Raw genomic sequence first — 14,550 nt, 5'->3', positions numbered from 1 at the left:
ATCATATCCGGCGGTGACGTTTGTGGCGCCAGAAATCAAGGATTCGTTGCAGAAGGTCTTCGGTAGTTTCGTGTGTTTGTGTCGCGGGGTCAACGAATGATTTGACGCATTAAAAGAACCGATCGTCGCGCAGACATCATGGTGATCCTACGCAGCAGCGGCGGCGGCGGCGGCGGAGGAGCAGAACCAGGAGACTTGGACACGAGCTCGGAGTTTGTGTCGCTTCTTCCCGCGTCACAGAGGAAACTGTCCCGGCTCACCCGCTCCTCCCGCTGCCTGGACGACGGCTCCAGCAGCCCGGAGAACGACGCCATCAACGTGAGCTTCCAGCGTCTCAACTTGTCAAAAAAACATTTTTAAACTTTCATCGTTACTCGTAGTTTTGTTAGCCTGCTATGCTAAGTGACGCTATCTAAAGACGTCATCACTGACAGACGCTGCGAACAAAGATAATAGAAGTAAATATTCGAGAATTGTGATGATATTTAACGTGGTTTAAACAACCTTATGGATATATTTTATTAAAAATAAGTATCGTATGTTAATAGTTTGCAGGATTAAATAAAATAATATATTCATTGCCATTCACTTTATCATAAAGTTGTATGCAATAGTATTTGAATTACTTATTGTAGAATCAAAATACTTCAATTCATATTCAAGTCTTCTGTAAAGAAAGACATTGAGTTTCTCTGAGTTGCAAGACGGTTGTTTATTTTAACTTCATTTAAGGTCAGATTAAGATCACAATCAGAACCTTGTGTTGTAAACACAACATGGTATTTTGTTGTGAGTACAGAGTAAAAGAATAGAATAAGACGACACAACGTAAGCGATAGAAAAACACGACGAGCACCAAGACATTGTTATTGCTTGTTGTTAATAGTACTTATTGTGTTTTACTGTTACACGTGTGTGTGTTTACAGGGTCATGCTGTCATGCAGTCGAACGACTGTCTCGGTGGATCCAGAAGGACCAGAAGACAGAGCGTTAAACTGGACGTCTCCTTCTCAGATATGAAAACAGAATCCAGTCCCACCGTGACCGAAGACCAAACTAGAGGCTCCTGCACCAGGTAGTCATTACATCATTAAAAAAAATGTTATCATTTTCTTTCTCCCAAAACGAGTTGATGGAATTCGGTTGGTGTTGTTGTAACTTTCTAATCTGCTAGACTTTAATCATGCTTTTTAAACGACATACTACTTGTTTATTTCCTTGTTTTCTTGAAGGAAATCTTCCAGACTTCAGAGAGATGGGAAATCCACGAGCAGCAAGATGGAAGCAGGTAAACAATCTAAACAAATCAATAAAGTTTTACCTTACCTTACCTTAAACGGCGAGAGTGCTGTCCAGGGATCACACTTTTTAATGTAACCGTGCCAATGATACAAATACTTTTCCTCTTGTGAAGATGTTCCGGATGAAGTCGAGGGATCTTCGACTCCCAAGAGAAGCCGCTTCGACATCCAGGGTCCGACCGACGAGGACGACTACGACGAAGACCGCTCTGTGCGGCGGAGCTCCAGGATCACCAGATACAAACTGGATTCCAGGAATCAGTCCGTGCTGTATGATCGTCTCATCACCAAGTGAGTGGAACAACAAGTGCTTCTGTTCCGGTGTGTGACCGTCGTCCTAAGAATCTTTATTTAATGCTTTAACTCTCAGCACGGCTGAGGCGGTTCTCCAGAAAATGGACGACATGCAGAAGATGCGGCGTCGACTGAGGAACAGAGACACTAACCAGGAGGTGAATCTTTAAATTTAAAAATTACTTTCATTAAATTTCAAAATTATATTGTGTTATTTGTACTTTGAAGCACATGGGTGTGTACACGAGAGGACAGATGAGAAGTTCTCTGAGGGCCAACGTGGAAATGAAAGACCTGGAGAAAGGAGAGAAAGGTAAAGTCAGCTCTAGTCCTGGTTTTAAACGGCAGTCGAGTTGATCTTAAATGGTTTTGGCTTTGCATTAAAAAAAAGAATCATGACCTACACGAATTATATATGATGTTATGAAGATCATAGTAACCAGTGGTACTTGGAGGATGTTGCTAATGACAGTATTTGTGAAATCAAAACATCTTTAAAACAAGGAGATGTTTTTATTCTAAATAGCATTTTTATTTACAAACAAAAAGACAGTTAAAGTTATGTTATTTACAAACAAACAAAGTTATGTTATTTACAAACAAAGTAAAAATTATGTTATTTACAAACAAACGAAGTTAAAGTGATGTTATTTACAAACAAAAACAAAGTTAAAGTTATGTTATTTACAAACAAACGAAGTTAAAGTTATGTTATTTACAAACAAAAACAAAGTTAAAGTGATGTTATTTACAAACAAAAACAAAGTTAAAGTTATGTTATTTACAAACAAAAACAAAGTTAAAGTTATGTTATTTACAAACAAAAACAAAGTTAAAGTTATGTCATTTACAAACAAAAACAAAGTTAAAGTTATGTTATTTACAAACAAAAACAAAGTTAAAGTTATGTTATTTACAAACAAAAACAAAGTTAAAGTGATGTTATTTACAAACAAAAACAAAGTTAAAGTTATGTTATTTACAAACAAAAACAAAGTTAAAGTTATGTTATTTACAAACAAAAACAAAGTTAAAGTGATGTTATTTACAAACAAAAACAAAGTTAAAGTGATGTTATTTACAAACAAAAACAAAGTTAAAGTTATGTCATTTACAAACAAAAACAAAGTTAAAGTTATGTTATTTACAAACAAAAACAAAGTTAAAGTTATGTTATTTACAAACAAAAACAAAGTTAAAGTGATGTTATTTACAAACAAAAACAAAGTTAAAGTTATGTTATTTACAAACAAAAACAAAGTTAAAGTTATGTTATTTACAAACAAAAACAAAGTTAAAGTGATGTTATTTACAAACAAAAACAAAGTTAAAGTTATGTTATTTACAAACAAAAACAAAGTTAAAGTGATGTTATTTACAAACAAAAACAAAGTTAAAGTGATGTTATTTACAAACAAAAACAAAGTTAAAGTGATGTTATTTACAAACAAAAACAAAGTTAAAGTGATGTTATTTACAAACAAAAACAAAGTTAAAGTTATGTTATTTACAAACAAAAACAAAGTTAAAGTTATGTTATTTACAAACAAAAACAAAGTAAAAGTTATGTTATTTACAAACAAAAACAAAGTTAAAGTTATGTTATTTACAAACAAAAACAAAGTTAAAGTTATGTTATTTACAAACAAAAACAAAGTTAAAGTGATGTTATTTACAAACAAAAACAAAGTTAAAGTTATGTTATTTACAAACAAAAACAAAGTTAAAGTTTTGTTATTTACAAACAAAAACAAAGTTAAAGTTATGATATTTACAAACAAAAACAAAGTTAAAGTTATGTTATTTACAAACAAAAACAAAGTTAAAGTTATGTTATTTACAAACAAAAACAAAGTTAAAGTTATGTTATTTACAAACAAAAACAAAGTTAAAGTGATGTTATTTACAAACAAAAACAAAGTTAAAGTTATGTTATTTACAAACAAAAACAAAGTTAAAGTTATGTTATTTACAAACAAAAACAAAGTTAAAGTTATGATATTTACAAACAAAAACAAAGTTAAAGTTATGTTATTTACAAACAAAAACAAAGTTAAAGTTATGTTATTTACAAACAAAAACAAAGTTAAAGTTATGTTATTTACAAACAAAAACAAAGTTAAAGTGATGTTATTTACAAACAAAAACAAAGTTAAAGTTATGTTATTTACAAACAAAAACAAAGTTAAAGTGATGTTATTTACAAACAAAAACAAAGTTAAAGTGATGTTATTTACAAACAAAAACAAAGTTAAAGTGATGTTATTTACAAACAAAAACAAAGTTAAAGTTATGATATTTACAAACAAAAACAAAGTAAAAGTTATGTTATTTACAAACAAAAACAAAGTTAAAGTTATGTTATTTACAAACAAAAACAAAGTTAAAGTGATGTTATTTACAAACAAAAACAAAGTTAAAGTTATGTTATTTACAAACAAAAACAAAGTTAAAGTTATGTTATTTACAAACAAAAACAAAGTTAAAGTTTTGTTATTTACAAACAAAAACAAAGTTAAAGTTATGATATTTACAAACAAAAACAAAGTTAAAGTTATGTTATTTACAAACAAAAACAAAGTTAAAGTTATGTTATTTACAAACAAAAACAAAGTTAAAGTTATGTTATTTACAAACAAAAACAAAGTTAAAGTTATGTTATTTACAAACAAAAACAAAGTTAAAGTTATGTTATTTACAAACAAAAACAAAGTTAAAGTTATGATATTTACAAACAAAAACAAAGTTAAAGTTATGTTATTTACAAACAAAAACAAAGTTAAAGTTATGTTATTTACAAACAAAAACAAAGTTAAAGTTATGTTATTTACAAACAAAAACAAAGTTAAAGTGATGTTATTTACAAACAAAAACAAAGTTAAAGTTATGTTATTTACAAACAAAAACAAAGTTAAAGTGATGTTATTTACAAACAAAAACAAAGTTAAAGTGATGTTATTTACAAACAAAAACAAAGTTAAAGTGATGTTATTTACAAACAAAAACAAAGTTAAAGTGATGTTATTTACAAACAAAAACAAAGTAAAAGTTATGTTATTTACAAACAAAAACAAAGTAAAAGTTATGTTATTTACAAACAAAAACAAAGTTAAAGTTATGTTATTTTCAAACAAAAACAAAGTTAAAGTGATGTTATTTACAAACAAAAACAAAGTTAAAGTGATGTTATTTACAAACAAAAACAAAGTTAAAGTTATGTTATTTACAAACAAAAACAAAGTTAAAGTGATGTTATTTACAAACAAAAACAAAGTTAAAGTTATGTTATTTACAAACAAAAACAAAGTTAAAGTTATGTTATTTACAAACAAAAACAAAGTTAAAGTTATGTTATGTTATTTACAAACAAAAACAAAGTAAAAGTTATGTTATTTACAAACAAAAACAAAGTAAAAGTTATGTTATTTACAAACAAAAACAAAGTTAAAGTTATGTTATTTACAAACAAAAACAAAGTTAAAGTTATGTTATTTACAAACAAAAACAAAGTTAAAGTTATGTTATTTTCAAACAAAAACAAAGTTAAAGTTATGTTATTTACAAACAAAAACAAAGTTAAAGTGATGTTATTTACAAACAAAAACAAAGTTAAAGTTATGTTATTTACAAACAAAAACAAAGTTAAAGTGATGTTATTTACAAACAAAAACAAAGTTAAAGTGATGTTATTTACAAACAAAAACAAAGTTAAAGTTATGTTATTTACAAACAAAAACAAAGTTAAAGTTATGTTATGTTATTTACAAACAAAAACAAAGTTAAAGTGATGTTATTTACAAACAAAAACAAAGTAAAAGTTATGTTATTTACAAACAAAAACAAAGTAAAAGTTATGTTATTTACAAACAAAAACAAAGTAAAAGTTATGTTATTTACAAACAAAAACAAAGTTAAAGTTATGTTATTTACAAACAAAAACAAAGTTAAAGTGATGTTATTTACAAACAAAAACAAAGTTAAAGTTATGTTATTTACAAACAAAAACAAAGTTTAAGTTAAGTTATTTACTAACAAAAACAAAGTTAAAGTTATGTTATTTACAAACAAAAACACAGTTAAAGTTATCTTATTTACAAACAAAAACAAAGTTAAAGTTATGTTATTTACAAACAAAAACACAGTTAAAGTTATCTTATTTACAAACAAAAACAAAGTTAAAGTTATGTTATTTATATCATATATCATTACAATGATTCATTACCTCATCAGTTTCATCCTTCATTCATCAATGAAGTCTGGAAACACAACATTCATCAACTGCTACAAACCGGGACACGTTTAGCAAGTGCTCATGGGAAATGTAGTCCTGTCGGGATAAACACGACCACTTTGAGTCTTATCATCTTCAACAAGAAACATCTTTGATAACATTGACTTTATGTTCCCATTTGTCTCATGAGGAAAAATAAAGTTTAATTCACAATGGTGTCACATTTGATGAGGATTTGTTTTATTTCGTAACACGTGAGGCAGAAGTCGACCTGTTGCAGGTAGAATAGAAGAATTATAGTTTATACTGTTTGTTTTCTTTTCAATCTTCCAGTCTGAGGTGAATATTGTAGCTAACGGTTGTTCTCAACTTTATTTATAAAGCACTTTAAAAACAGTCGATACAAAGTGCTCTACAGTGACATGAAAGTGCTAAGAAAGCAGTTAAAACATCACAAAGATAAAACAATATCAAATAAAGTAAAAAAAAAAAGCACTAAAAACAGCTCAGAGTCTCATGCTGTGTTACAAGCCAGATAAATAAAGTGTGTTTTAAGACGAGATTATTGTGTGTAAAAATAATAATTGAACTTAACAGAATCATTTATAAAACTGCTTTATTCTGTTGCTTTGGGGTAAAAACAACTTTCTCTCTATTATAAAATTAATGAAACTAAAGCAGATTAAATGTACAATTGAAATGCGATTATACTGTATTTACTATTTTACATCATTTCGAAAACTAACATGACTTTTTTTCTGGACTCTTATTCACGGAACTGAAGTTTTCTTTTGAAATTAAATGACTCTTGACCCGAAAATAAAGGACATTGTTTTTTCTCCTTCTTTTAAAATCCATGAACGTGTTGAAGTTATTTCCAAATGTAACTTTCTTTCAAATTCTAGAAGAGAATCAAGACGATCATGAATCAGAGGCCGAAGACGGGGGAGACGAAGAAGAAGAACGAGAAGATGAAGAGGAAGAAGAAGAAGATGATGATGATGATGAGGAAGAGGAGGAAGAAGAGGATGAAGATGGCGAGGATGAGGAGGAAGACAACCAAAGGCGTTATGAATTTAGACAACGGAAGACAGTTGTTCGCTATCAGGCTGCACAGGAAGGTACTTTGTTACTTCTCCCTCCTGAGATCATTGTATTTGTTGTAATACGTATATATGTGTAGTATTGTCCAGTACTTGACTCTGCTGTTGTGATAGTGTAGTAACAAGTATATATGTGTAGTATTGTCCAGTACTTGACTCTGGTGTTATGATAGTGTAGTAACAAGGATATATATGTAGTATTGTCCAGTACTTGACTCTGGTGTTGTGATTGTGTAGTAACAAGTATATATGTGTAGTATTGTCCAGTACTTGACTCTGGTGTTGTGATTGTGTAGTAACAAGTATATATGTGTAGTATTGTCCAGTACTTGACTCTGGTGTTGTGATAGTGTAGTAACAAGTATATATGTGTAGTATTGTCCAGTACTTGACTCTGGTGTTGTGATAGTGTAGTAACAAGTATATATGTGTAGTATTGTCCAGTACTTGACTCTGGTGTTGTGATTGTGTAGTAACAAGTATATATGTGTAGTATTGTCCAGTACTTGACTCTGGTGTTGTGATTGTGTAGTAACAAGTATATATGTGTAGTATTGTCCAGTACTTGACTCTGGTGTTATGATAGTGTAGTAACAAGGATATATATGTAGTATTGTCCAGTACTTGACTCTGGTGTTGTGATTGTGTAGTAACAAGTATATATGTGTAGTATTGTCCAGTACTTGACTCTGGTGTTGTGATTGTGTAGTAACAAGTATATATGTGTAGTATTGTCCAGTACTTGACTCTGGTGTTGTGATAGTGTAGTAACAAGTATATATGTGTAGTATTGTCCAGTACTTGACTCTGGTGTTGTGATAGTGTAGCAACAAGTATATATATGTGTAGTATTGTCCAGTACTTGACTCTGCTGTTGTGATAGTGTAGTAACAAGTATATATGTGTAGTATTGTCCAGTACTTGACTCTGGTGTTATGATAGTGTAGTAACAAGGATATATATGTAGTATTGTCCAGTACTTGACTCTGGTGTTGTGATTGTGTAGTAACAAGTATATATGTGTAGTATTGTCCAGTACTTGACTCTGGTGTTGTGATTGTGTAGTAACAAGTATATATGTGTAGTATTGTCCAGTACTTGACTCTGGTGTTGTGATAGTGTAGTAACAAGTATATATGTGTAGTATTGTCCAGTACTTGACTCTGGTGTTGTGATAGTGTAGTAACAAGTATATATGTGTAGTATTGTCCAGTACTTGACTCTGGTGTTGTGATAGTGTAGTAACAAGTATATATGTGTAGTATTGTCCAGTACTTGACTCTGGTGTTGTGATAGTGTAGTAACAAGTATATATGTGTAGTATTGTCCAGTACTTGACTCTGGTGTTGTGATAGTGTAGTAACAAGTATATATGTGTAGTATTGTCCAGTACTTGACTCTGGTGTTGTGATAGTGTAGTAACAAGGATATATGTGTAGTATTGTCCAGTACTTGACTCTGGTGTTGTGATAGTGTAGTAACAAGTATATATGTGTAGTATTGTCCAGTACTTGACTCTGATGTTGTGATTGTGTAGTAACAAGTATATATGTGTAGTATTGTCCAGTACTTGACTCTGGTGTTGTGATAGTGTAGTAACAAGTACATATGTGTAGTATTGTCCAGTACTTGACTCTGGTGTTGTGATAGTGTAGTAACAAGTATATATGTGTAGTATTGTCCAGTACTTGACTCTGGTGTTGTGATAGTGTAGTAACAAGTATATATGTGTAGTATTGTCCAGTACTTGACTCTGGTGTTGTGATAGTGTAGTAACAAGTATATATATGTGTAGTATTGTCCAGTACTTGACTCTGGTGTTGTGATAGTGTAGTAACAAGTATATATATGTGTAGTATTGTCCAGTACTTGACTCTGGTGTTGTGATAGTGTAGTAACAAGTATATATGTGTAGTATTGTCCAGTACTTGACTCTGGTGTTGTGATAGTGTAGTAACAAGTATATATGTGTAGTATTGTCCAGTACTTGACTCTGGTGTTGTGATAGTGTAGTAACAAGTATATATGTGTAGTATTGTTCAGTACTTGACTCTGGTGTTGTGATAGTGTAGTAACAAGTATATATGTGTAGTATTGTCCAGTACTTGACTCTGGTGTTGTGATAGTGTAGTAACAAGTATATATGTGTAGTATTGTCCAGTACTTGACTCTGGTGTTGTAGTATTTACAAACCACATGACTCTTGACGAAGTCGTAACTGCTTTAATTTGTTTTCGAACCAAAATATGTCCAAACAGGTTTAAAAGCTGCTGGAGTCACTGTATCCTCTCGTCCTCAGTCATCGTCCTACTAACACATTATGATTAAATGAGTGTATGTTTCCTCTCACCTCCAGTAAAGATTCATCCAAAATATTTCACTTCATTCTTTGGTTTCAGAGCCCAGAGAGACCAGGAAGCGTGGAATCTACTTCAAATCCCACTCCTCCCCGAACCGGTTCGGGTTCAGCCCAAGAGCCCCCAGGAGCCCGTACACTTCCAGAACCAGCAGGTCGGTGCCTTCGACCCAACATCGTGGTTCTGCTCGTGAAGTTAAAGCAACAAACATATATTATTGTTGTCCTGCATAGAAAAAGAAAAAGGATCCATATAACTTGAACAATCGCTCAAAGTAACGCTGATGTAAAAAGTTCAATTTCACAGAGTTTGTAGAAGTTATAAATGACGAGCGTTTGAGTTGTTGGTCCTCACAGGAGGAGACACGCCATCCACAGCAGCGACTCCACCTCATCTTCCTCTTCAGATGACGAGCAGTTCCAGATGAGGAGAAGCAAGAGTCGCAGTCGACCCGTGAACCGGTGAGAAGATCTTGAGCGTCCAGTACCACGTTTGTCACGAGTCTTGACCTGATGCTTGTGTGGCTCGTGTGCAGGTGTTTGCCCATGAACCTGGTGAAGGAGGACCTGCTGGGGATCCACAAGGACCGGATGAAAATTGGAGCGAGTCTGGCTGACGTGGATCCCATGCAGATAGACAAGAGCGTAAGATCCTCTTTCACAGATTCTTAGAAACGTCAGGAGACGAATCTTCATCACAATATTCTCGCTTTGGCAGGAAATCAATTTAAAGGTTGTGATCAAAGTGTATCAGTGACAATATTGATTGGTTTCATTTTAGATTTCAAATCTTCAAAGACTTTATTGAAATGTTGTTTTTAAATAGTTTTTTTTAATCATTTAATTTAATCATTTCTAGAAAAAGGCTTAGAATATATTTATATATAAAAAAATCTAACATTTTCAAAAACGTTTTTAAACAAATGAAATAAAATAAATATTTACATTTTCATTCCATTTCCTATTTCTGTAGTATTTTTTTTAAATACTACGTTTTTTATATAAAATATAAAGATATATTTTCAATAATTCATCAAAACATGACTATTAAATCATTTTTTATAGAATTAAAAATTATTATAAATAAACTATTTTACTCTTTGTAAAAGTATATTCATACTTTTATATACATTAATTCTATGCAATTTTTTATTTAATTTGAATTTTTATTTATTCTGTTTATAAGTAATTTCATTATTTTTAACTTATTAATATTCATACTTTTATATATACATTTACTCTGCCGTGTTTTTGAATGGTTGCCAAGCAACAACATTTCATTGCCAGTTTCACGTCAGTGTTTTCTGTGTAATTACAATAAAAGAAAGTCTAAGTCTTGTGAAAAAAACGAAACAAATGTAACTGTTTTTTATTAAATCATAAAAAAAACATTAAATGTAGAAATTATTGAATTCCATTATCAAAAATGATGAAATGCTTAAAAAACCAAAATGTCCATAAAGACACGTTTCCTGGTGTTAAATGAAACCAGTCAAGGCTGTGATTCCACTGATAAACTTCCATAATCATGAATCTTCTTCTCTTGTGTTCAGGTTCGCTTCGACAGCATCGGAGGACTCAGCAAACATATTTCCTCGCTGAAGGAGATGGTGGTGTTTCCTCTGCTCTACCCGGAGATCTTCGAGAAGTTCAAGATTCAACCGCCTCGGTACAAACGCTTTGTGTTTTATGTACAGACTTTACGTCTTTAAACATGTTTGAATTTAAACTTTAATTTGAACGTTTTTAAATGGAAACAGCATTTATGAACTGGATAATCAGGTTTGCAAAGTTCTGTATAGAAAGATAGATAAACTTTATAGATGGTACGGCAGCATAATATTGGGAATATGTGCGATATCGATATTAATGCGATATTGTGCAGGAGCGAGTACTATAGTGTAGGTCCGGGGGTTTAGAGAAGGAAAACGATGATATTTCCCTTTCGTTTATTTCTGCGCTTCGGTGTCGACATGATGGTAGAAAAATATCTCTTATAACGCTCAGTCTCGCGGGACTTCATCACTGCATCGGTTTCCCGCCAAAACTGAGCGACATCAGAGAGGAGCCGCCGGCGCGTCATGACATCACCAAATCAATAATAAATCCTTGTACACGCACACATTACACTTTATAAATGATGCTAACAACTTAGCTCGTTAGCATATGGTGAAGACGCACACATTACACTTTATAAATGATGCTAACAACTTAGCTCGTTAGCATACGGTGAAGACGCACACATAACACTTTATAAATGATGCTAACAACTTAGCTCGTTAGCATACGGTGAAGACGCACACATAACACTTTATAAATGACGCTAACAACTTAGCTCGTTAGCATACGGTGAAGACGCACACATAACACTTTATAAATGACGCTAACAACTTAGCTCGTTAGCATACGGTGAAGACGCACACATAACACTTTATAAATGACGCTAACAACTTAGCTCGTTAGCATACGGTGAAGACGGACAGGTTTGTTTGGAAGTTCACGATCTTATAAGAAAACAACTGAGACGAGATGAAAAGTTCTTACAATATGTTGCTTTAACAAAGGAGGTTGAAAGAGACGAGTGACTGGATCACTAGTGTTTGACTAGATTATAAGTTAGTATTACTTCACTGGATCACTAGTGTTTGACTAGATCATAAGTTAGTATTACTTCACTGGATCACTAGTGTTTGACTAGATCACAAGTTAGTATTACTTCACTGGATCACTAGTGTTTGACTAGATCACAAGTTAGTATTACTTCACTGGATCACTAGTGTTTGACTAGATCATAAGTTAGTATTACTTCACTGGATCACTAGTGTTTGACTAGATCATAAGTTAGTATTACTTCACTGGATCACTAGTGTTTGACTAGATCATAAGTTAGTATTACTTCACTGGATCACTAGTGTTTGACTAGATCATAAGTTAGTATTACTTCACTGGATCACTAGTGTTTGACTAGATCATAAGTTAGTATTACTTCACTGGATCACTAGTGTTTGACTAGATCACAAGTTAGTATTACTTCACTGGATCACTAGTGTTTGACTAGATCATAAGTTAGTATTACTTCACTGGATCACTAGTGTTTGACTAGATCATAAGTTAGTATTACTTCACTGGATCACTAGTGTTTGACTAGATCATAAGTTAGTATTACTTCACTGGATCACTAGTGTTTGACTAGATCATAAGTTAGTATTACTTCACTGGATCACTAGTGTTTGACTAGATCACAAGTTAGTATTACTTCACTGGATCACTAGTGTTTGACTAGATCACAAGTTAGTATTACTTCACTGGATCACTAGTGTTTGACTAGATCACAAGTTAGTATTACTTCACTGGATCACTAGTGTTTGACTAGATCATAAGTTAGTATTACTTCACTGGATCACTAGTGTTTGACTAGATCATAAGTTAGTATTACTTCACTGGATCACTAGTGTTTGACTAGATCACAAGTTAGTATTACTTCACTGGATCACTAGTGTTTGACTAGATCACAAGTTAGTATTATTTCACTGGATCACTAGTGTTTGACTAGATCATAAGTTAGTATTACTTCACTGGATCACTAGTGTTTGACTAGATCATAAGTTAGCATTACTTCACTGGATCACTAGTGTTTGACTAGATCACAAGTTAGTATTACTTCACTGGATCACTAGTGTTTGACTAGATCATAAGTTAGTATTACTTCACTGGATCACTAGTGTTTGACTAGATCATAAGTTAGTATTACTTCACTGGATCACTAGTGTTTGACTAGATCATAAGTTAGTATTACTTCACTGGATCACTAGTGTTTGACTAGATCATAAGTTAGTATTACTTCACTGGATCACTAGTGTTTGACTAGATCACAAGTTAGTATTACTTCACTGGATCACTAGTGTTTGACTAGATCATAAGTTAGTATTACTTCACTGGATCACTAGTGTTTGACTAGATCACAAGTTAGTATTACTTCACTGGATCACTAGTGTTTGACTAGATCACAAGTTAGTATTACTTCACTGGATCACTAGTGTTTGACTAGATCATAAGTTAGTATTACTTCACTGGATCACTAGTGTTTGACTAGATCATAAGTTAGTATTACTTCACTGGATCACTAGTGTTTGACTAGATCAGAAGTTAGTATTACTTCACTGGATCACTAGTGTTTGACTAGATCAGAAGTTAGTATTACTTCACTGGATCACTAGTGTTTGACTAGATCATAAGTTAGTATTACTTCACTGGATCACTAGTGTTTGACTAGATCACAAGTTAGTATTACTTCACTGGATCACTAGTGTTTGACTAGATCACAAGTTAGTATTACTTCACTGGATCACTAGTGTTTGACTAGATCATAAGTTAGTTTTACTTCACTGGATCACTAGTGTTTGACTAGATCATAAGTTAGTATTACTTCACTGGATCACTAGTCTTTGACTAGATCATGAGTTAGTATTACTTCACTGGATCACTAGTCTTTGACTAGATCATAAGTTAGTATTACTTCACTGGATCACTAGTGTTTGACTAGATCACAAGTTATTATTACTTCACTGGATCACTAGTGTTTGACTAGATCATAAGTTAGTATTACTTCACTGGATCACTAGTGTTTGACTAGATCACAAGTTAGTATTACTTCACTGGATCACTAGTGTTTGACTAGATCACAAGTTAGTATTACTTCACTGGATCACTAGTGTTTGACTAGATCATAAGTTAGTATTACTTCACTGGATCACTAGTGTTTGACTAGATCATAAGTTAGTATTACTTCACTGGATCACTAGTGTTTGACTAGATCATAAGTTAGTATTACTTCACTGGATCACTAGTGTTTGACTAGATCATAAGTTAGTATTACTTCACTGGATCACTAGTGTTTGACTAGATCATAAGTTAGTATTACTTCACTGGATCACTAGTGTTTGACTAGATCACAAGTTAGTATTACTTCACTGGATCACTAGTGTTTGACTAGATCACAAGTTAGTATTACTTCACTGGATCACTAGTGTTTGACTAGATCACAAGTTAGTATTACTTCACTGGATCACTAGTGTTTGACTAGATCATAAGTTAGTATTACTTCACTGGATCACTAGTGTTTGACTAGATCATAAGTTAGTATTACTTCACTGGATCACTAGTGTTTGACTAGATCACAAGTTAGTATTACTTCACTGGATCACTAGTGTTTGACTAGATCACAAGTTAGTATTATTTCACTGGATCACTAGTGTTTGACTAGA

General features: G+C 32.2%; 1 protein-coding gene across 2 annotated transcripts in view; it reads left to right on the top strand.

Moving 5' to 3' along the window:
* Positions 1-42: 42 nt before the first annotated feature.
* Positions 43-14,550, top strand: part of atad2 (ATPase family AAA domain containing 2) — a 43,833-nt gene continuing 29,325 nt past the window's right edge. The window contains exons 1-11 of one of the 2 annotated variants that reach the window (XM_087805943.1): positions 43-318; positions 928-1,076; positions 1,234-1,289; positions 1,416-1,593; positions 1,673-1,754; positions 1,825-1,909; positions 6,736-6,948; positions 9,330-9,441; positions 9,644-9,748; positions 9,823-9,931; positions 10,840-10,955. In XM_087805943.1, coding sequence (XP_087662069.1) covers positions 139-318; positions 928-1,076; positions 1,234-1,289; positions 1,416-1,593; positions 1,673-1,754; positions 1,825-1,909; positions 6,736-6,948; positions 9,330-9,441; positions 9,644-9,748; positions 9,823-9,931; positions 10,840-10,955 — 1,385 coding nt within the window. In that variant the 5' untranslated portion in view covers positions 43-138. Of the gene's footprint in view, positions 319-927; positions 1,077-1,233; positions 1,290-1,415; positions 1,594-1,672; positions 1,755-1,824; positions 1,910-6,732; positions 6,949-9,329; positions 9,442-9,643; positions 9,749-9,822; positions 9,932-10,839; positions 10,956-14,550 lie in introns of both variants that reach the window. The other variant, XM_087805942.1, reaches the window with a different exon arrangement.

This window comes from Callionymus lyra, chromosome 13, assembly GCF_982586985.1.
Source record: "Callionymus lyra chromosome 13, fCalLyr1.hap1.1, whole genome shotgun sequence".
NCBI classification, from domain to species: Eukaryota; Metazoa; Chordata; class Actinopteri; order Syngnathiformes; family Callionymidae; genus Callionymus; species Callionymus lyra.
The sequence above is the reverse complement of the archived record's forward strand: the minus strand, read 5'-3'. Positions and strand labels throughout refer to the sequence as shown.